The sequence below is a fragment of the Melampsora larici-populina genome (assembly GCF_000204055.1).
Source record: "Melampsora larici-populina 98AG31 unplaced genomic scaffold MELLAscaffold_35, whole genome shotgun sequence".
NCBI classification, from domain to species: domain Eukaryota; kingdom Fungi; phylum Basidiomycota; class Pucciniomycetes; order Pucciniales; family Melampsoraceae; genus Melampsora; species Melampsora laricis-populina.
In genome coordinates, this window is record NW_006768799.1 from 739,679 (window position 1) to 746,473 (window position 6,795).

At 41.2% G+C, this 6,795-nt stretch overlaps 1 protein-coding gene across 1 annotated transcript; it reads right to left on the reverse strand.

Moving 5' to 3' along the window:
• Positions 1–3,971: 3,971 nt before the first annotated feature.
• Positions 3,972–6,376, reverse strand: MELLADRAFT_90175 (uncharacterized protein; the record flags this gene model as incomplete). The annotated part of the gene is made up of 6 exons (XM_007413229.1): positions 3,972–4,408; positions 4,475–4,495; positions 4,578–4,803; positions 4,864–5,123; positions 5,191–5,273; positions 5,349–6,376. The coding sequence occupies 6 exons, from the start codon at positions 6,374–6,376 to the stop codon at positions 3,972–3,974; spliced, it is 2,055 nt and encodes a 684-aa protein (XP_007413291.1).
• Positions 6,377–6,795: the final 419 nt, after the last annotated feature.

The following is a 6,795-nucleotide window of genomic DNA, read 5'->3' on the forward strand; positions in this document are numbered from 1 at the left end:
AGGTACGTTGTTTTTCTTATTCAGCTTTGAATAGCTTGATTGTCTCCAATATCAGTGACTAATCTACACCTGCTCTGCAGGTATCCTTCTGCGATACCTACCTGCTTATTGCCCCGAACTGAATCCGATTGAGCTAGGGTTTTGTTGCTTGAAGACCAAACTGCGAAGGACTCAGGCGTTGACGGTCACTATCGATCCTGTGAGAACAATTGAAAGAGTAGCTGACGATCTTTTTGTAGACAAACTATTAGAGCCAATTTATCACCGATGTGGCTATACCATGACTGATGACGAGGATGGTGATGTGGATGATGAGAATCTGGATCTTGACTTTTGATATCTGTATTTTCTCATCTCATGTCCGATGTCTTTTCTTTCTACCCGCTTATTTGACAAGTTTTGATCAAGTTATTTTAAAAAATGATAGTTGTTTTTTGGTTTCCTAATCCTGACCAAGTGTTTTAAGACAAGAAGGCAGAGTCAATTGATTCACTATTGAAATGAAATATTGGGTTTTTAAGTTGATCAAGTTTTTGAGTTGATCAAGTTGCAAAGCAAGTATTCAAGAAGTGACCAATCAAGATTCTTCATCTCATCTTGATCGGTCACTTTAGTTTTTAAGTTGATCAAGTTGCAAAGCAACTTTTTAAGAAGTGACCAATTGAGATTCTTCATCTCATCTTGATCGGTCACTTTTTATCTCGAGCGGTCACGGTCACTTTAGTTTTTAAGTCGATCAAGTTGCAAAGCAACTTTTTAAGAAGTGACCAATCAAGATCACTTTTTATCTTGATCGGTCACTTTGATGATCGATAATTCAACCTTTCTATCTTGGTCAATCTGACTCAGATAGGTTACTATGGCTAACACAGCATTTTTCATTACAAGAAACCAACTCGAACCAAATTTAGGAGGAAGGATCTTTGAACAATATATGTACAAAGGGGTGGTGATTGAGACATTGGTGCTCACAACAAATCATAAGATATGTAGTAAAATAATCAAATTTGAAAAAGATCAGAATGGTTCCTTTGATCAATCTGGTAATTAGAGGCCTTGTCTAACTTTTTTGGCCTCGGTTCTTTTGTGGATCTGAGATTCTCTATATTTAATAGCATTGTTGTAGACCATTGTAGCAGTGATATTAGGAAGTCCTTTGTTAAGAAGATCTTGTCGTGATAACTCTTTTTCATTGATTAGTCGGTAGTCTGTGACCGACAATTCCTCAAGGATCCGCTTGATGTTGTTTGTCTTTTCAGCGGAGAACTTGCAGAATTCAAGGAATCCGTTGATCCTGGTTTCGCTGGAAGGATCATCGGCAAGAGGAGGCGAAGGTGAGAGTGCTCGTTGGGCTTCGGGACTGGCTGGTCGTTTTGCTGGCTGAGGTGTCATTGGATTATTTGGTTCTTGCTCGTGACCTGGAGGCTTAGTAGGGGACCGACTAGCTTCGATGGCGGCAACCATTCCCACAAGTAGCTCAGTAAACCCGGCAGGATTAAAGGGGGCAGACGATGACGATGGTTGAGGGGAGTCATGCTGTTTTGCTGAGGTCTTTGTGAGATCATACTTGAAATGAGCCGGTGGGGTAGTGAGGCTAACCTCATCATCGTACTAGAGTTTAACGTTCAATTGTTCACAATCAATACACTATAATTGAATTGAAAGACAGTCTGGACTTACACGGTGTTTGGCCCACTCTTTAGCCTTTTTCGATGTCAAGGCGAAATACCAAGTTGAATCCGTTGGGTCAATGATCGGAGGGTATGTCTTATTGTACTTCTTGTTCATTTCATGTTTTTCAAAGAGTTTGTTTGCAAAAGCCGTTACAGCATCATTTTGAGAGTTCATTGAGCTGTCTGAATCACCGTTCTGGATGTGGAGATGATGTAAGCATCCAAAGAGAGAACGTTGGAGAATGAAGATGGTTACAGACTCACCTCAGGATCAGATTCAAAGTTATCTGATGGCCTCAATGCCTGACGCTTTTCCTGTTGTTTGGCATGCGCTATCACAGCATCAGTTTGGGCAGCCTGCAAGGTAAGGATGTCAGCTGCATCAAATCCAGGGATAAATTGGACACTGTACTCACCGCCTCGGCTCGTGCCTTGAGCTTGCTCGGATGCGGAGCTACAAATGAAATCCCAGCCTTATTTTTAGGATAACTTGCATGTGCCTCTTCAACCCACGATTGAAAATTGCTGTGATCTAACACTTTGCGGTTCCTGTTTGTCTTTGGAAAGCTGTGGTTTGAAGCAATGTATAGAGTCCAAACCCCCCCACTCTCCTCATCGAAAATTACCTTGTTGAGTACAGACTTGATGTGCGCCCCTGTGTTGTCACTTTTGGCAAGTTCAGCGCATTTTAACGTGAGTTCATCTAAATTGAAATTGTTTGAATCCCATTCAATCGTACAGTTGGAGCAGGTGATTTGGTGAAACCCAGACTTGTTTTGCTTGTTGGGCACGTAGAAATCGCAGTTAAAGTTGAACTTGAAGGGGCCATCTTCATCTTCTGCTGCACGATTTTCAGAGTTGCCCTTGGTCTTTGAAGCACAATTGACCTTTGAAATTTTGAGGCGAGTCAGTCTAGATATAAGAAAAAAGAATAGATACAGAAAGTGAGACATACCCCATTAGTCAAATCTGCTAAGACTTCTGGTCCAGATGATTCAGATCTAGAAGACAATCTTTTGTTCTTGTTGGTTTGGCTGATACCGAGAAAGATTGGATCCAGATGTTGGTTTTCGCTCATGGTTGATTTTGATTGTACAAAGAACAAGAGCTAGAGAAGGAAATTCAAATCAGGAGTGATGGATCATTCTCAAGCAAAAAAAAATTCATCACAGCAGCTGCGGTGACTGCGGCAACTGCGGCAACTGGAAACTTTTTTTTTCTCGGGCCAGGGGTGCCATTCATTTTAGAAAAAGTAATACACATCTTACCAAGAAGATTTTTCAAAATACATACACTCAACTTAGCCGGATAAGGCTTAAGAACCCCTACGGCACCTACACACGACTTTCACAACATAGCACTGTGTAGCATCAGCCCAGCGGGGCGTAGCGCAACCCCGACTCCCTATACACAACATCATTCACCTTCTCAAGTCCAGGACCACACCCTTGAACTCGACTCACCACCACAACTCGACTCACCACCAAAACACAGCTCACCTTCTAACTTCACTAACCACCACTACTCATGTTAGACCTGCATCGATCAAGGTTTTTTTGTAGGTATCAAAGGACTCAATTTTTACATAAAAACACCCGATTGATTATTTTTCAAAAACAAAGATTCGAAGAATTGTTTGTTCAGAAATCAAATCATCCAATGGAAGGTCATAAATACCCTGCTAATGATTAAGGAAAAATTCAACATGGAGTGATTCTTACTTTGTAGATTATGTTTTGTATTACTTTGTATCTTGTCTCAAATTGATGCGCAATGTATTTCAAAGTATCAGCGGTCACCCTCAGAACCGACTTGGTAACATCGTCATCATCTCATATTCTCCTCATCAAACAATTCAACAACTTCTAATGCTATAATCAAATCATAAATTGATCAATCATGATCACATTTGACTCTACTTGAAAAGACAATCGAAGTAATGAAAAAACCATTGAAATCAATATGCTCCCCCATCCCGATGAAATTAAAAGATTGCAGTGAAACAATCCGCTACAATCATGTATAGATACGAAAGTACAAACTTTCCTAATTGCATTGAGTAATCATGTAAGGGATTAGTACATGAATATTTGCATCTGGTTCAATGACAATCTAAATGATAACACGACTAAATACAAAAAGATAGTATCTAAAGATAAAACGAGTAAATGAGGAAAAGATAGTAACAATATTGATAGACTGAGAGACTGAGAGAGAATTCTTATAATAACGACAAATGAGGACATAAAATTTGATATTGATATTGATAGACTGAGAGGGATCCTGATAATCAGCAGCTCAAGTCGTATCTACAGGTGTAGAAATTGATGTGTTATCGGTAATGATCATAGGTGCATCATTGGCGGGCGCGTCATCATTTGCTGAGTGATTTACGATAGGAGGCGTGTTGTTGTCGGTTGCTGTGTTGATGACAGGAGTGGGTTCGTCTTCAGCGGCAGATTCATCAGGACCGTGGGCGCGTTTGCGTTTGACCTTTTGATTAGGACCAGTAGTACTAGGACCCGCCTCAGTTTCCAGGATTAGAATTTTGTTGTGCAGAATATCATCCAACACATCACGAGCTTGTGTTTGGGTTAGTTGATTACTGTCTTGCATGATATAACTGATGCAAGACTTTGAATCCAAGGCAAGTTGTACATAGTAGCCGTACTCTTCTAGCTTTTCCTTACATCCTTTCCATGTCCACTTGTTGACATGGCCTTGTGTCTTTGTGCCTAAGCGAAAGATCAGATAGCAAGTCAACAAAATATTAAAGCAAGATTTTAGCCAAATTGACTCACTAATCAGTTCGGTCAGGGCTTCTCAACACTTCGCTCTGTCTGTGTAAGTAGAATATACCAGTCAGTAGGTAAACACCTGGTGGAGACAACATATGAGACTTACCATCGAGTTTAGTTTGACTTAAATTGAGTAGGCCAGCCTGAGTTCCAGTCACGAATGCATGTAATTGTGCGGCAAAATGATTCTTTGGGTTACATATCCTATCATGGTCCACCCACTTGAGAGCCCGTGGCGTGGCTCGGACAACCTGGTAAGAATCCTTGCCTAAAAAATTCGACACACCCATCATGACAAAGTTACCTTCATATGTTGCAGCCATATTGTTGGCCTGAAATCATACATTAGTCAGTGATGGTAAGCATTGCTTCCTATGAATTAAAAAACCGACCTCGGTTTGCCACTTGATCATGAAGTTGTTTACAGCTGTTCGCGCATTAGCCAAAGACATATTTTTAGCTCGCGCATTGGAGACAAGTTCTGTTCTTGCTGTTCCACCTTCGGCGTCGGGTGCAGAATCGATCGAATTGGACGTAGTCGCGCTGATTATGGGTTGATTCTGTAGCTTGTACGAGTCTTTCTCTTCCTGTGACTTATTGTTCCATATACTCGAAGCCAGAATTGAGCCTTGTCCATTCGCTACACCTGAGGCTGGAAAATTATCATACCGATTTTAATTTATGATACATGTGTTATTTGAAGAAGCAAGTCAACTTACACTCTTTGAATATTGCACTAACCTCCTCACTCTTATACCACCGCTGGAAACTGTTTGCACCTCTGCGCGCCCCCCTTTCACCCCTATGATGTAGTAGATCAGTGCATTTATATCAGTGTATTTGTATAACTTCATATCGATTGATTGATACAACATACCATAATTTACAAACCGCTTTGACCGAAACCTGGTGGTTTATGCAATTGATTGCTAATACCTTATCGAGGTCTTCGTGTAATTTCATGAAATGATTTTTTAAAGCTGGTGGTACGGTCTCCTTTTTGGTAGCATGCTTTTCTGAAAGCATCCTCAATTCTACCGAAGTCTTTTGCATCATCTCATCTGCTGTTGGGATGTTTAATGTCGGTTGTTGAGTATTTTTTTTTCCTTTGAGCGAGTTAGGTAAGAACAAATTGACAGTAGCCCTTGTAGTTGGAGGTACCGGTACCTGCGTCTGCGTTGATGCGGGCGTAGTCAGGCTAGTAGATGCATTAGCTTCAATCGGCGGTGGTAATTGAGGCACGCTAGCAGGCTCAACCCGAGGTTGACGGCCATTTCTGCGCCTCTGCGCTGTTGTCTGAGTCGTCTGAGGCTGGTGGTTTTGAGGACGAGTTCCTGTGGAGGAACTATGTGTATGCCCGGGTTGGCCAATTCTGTTGATAGCGCTTGGATCACTTGATTCCCCTATGATAGGCGGTGTTAATTGAGGCACACGAGCAATGATCGAACCGACACGTTGATTGTTTGCAGCAGAAGGTATGTCACCGAGATTTGGGTTTGATACTTGTCGAGCCTGACTTTGTTCAAACTGGTGACTATATTCATGACTTTGCTGACCACGTGTGGTCAAGTTATTGAAGTTAGAAGAATGATACGTAGAGTTAGAATAATCATTAGGGTGGTAAAGATTGTTGTTGTGGTCCGGCTGAGCTGAGTTGGGTCCGGGAAGCATATCGCAAAGGCTGTGAGGTTGCTGAGCACGACTTTGTTGACCATCATGTTGTTGCAGCAAGAAGACGTGAGCAGCTTGATCATCAAGTTGAACTTGACCCTGCTGATTGTGACCAATAAACCCCGAGGGATAAAAGCCAGGCTGATCTTGAGGACCACGTGCACCACCATGCATTTGTGATTGAGGTTGAGCATGATTTTGCTGGTTGTATGGAGCTGGATGATAATTGTGCATTGTCGAGTTCTGTGTGCAAAGAGAATATCACGGAAAATTTTCAAGGTTGAAGGATAAGATTCAGTTCAAGCACTGTGCCATTTGAAATTGACAAAACCACGACTTTCTGACCATTTGATATTGGTAGAACTAGGTTTCTGACCATCTGAAATTGACCCGTGTTTCTGACTTGAGAATGCCAACTTGGTAAAAATTCAAGCCCAAAGACCGTTGGAAAGATCAATCAAATATTCTGATCATAACAAAATCATATAGAATGATATGTTGAAATGTAATGTTTCTTCATCCTCCAACCTGATAGACACATTCATTTGTCAAAAAGCATCTAATACCCAAAGCGCAATCAAATGGTTCACTTCAGTTACACCAAAACAGCAATTTGAACAAGATGTAAAGGATCTAAAATTCTGTTTTGGTGT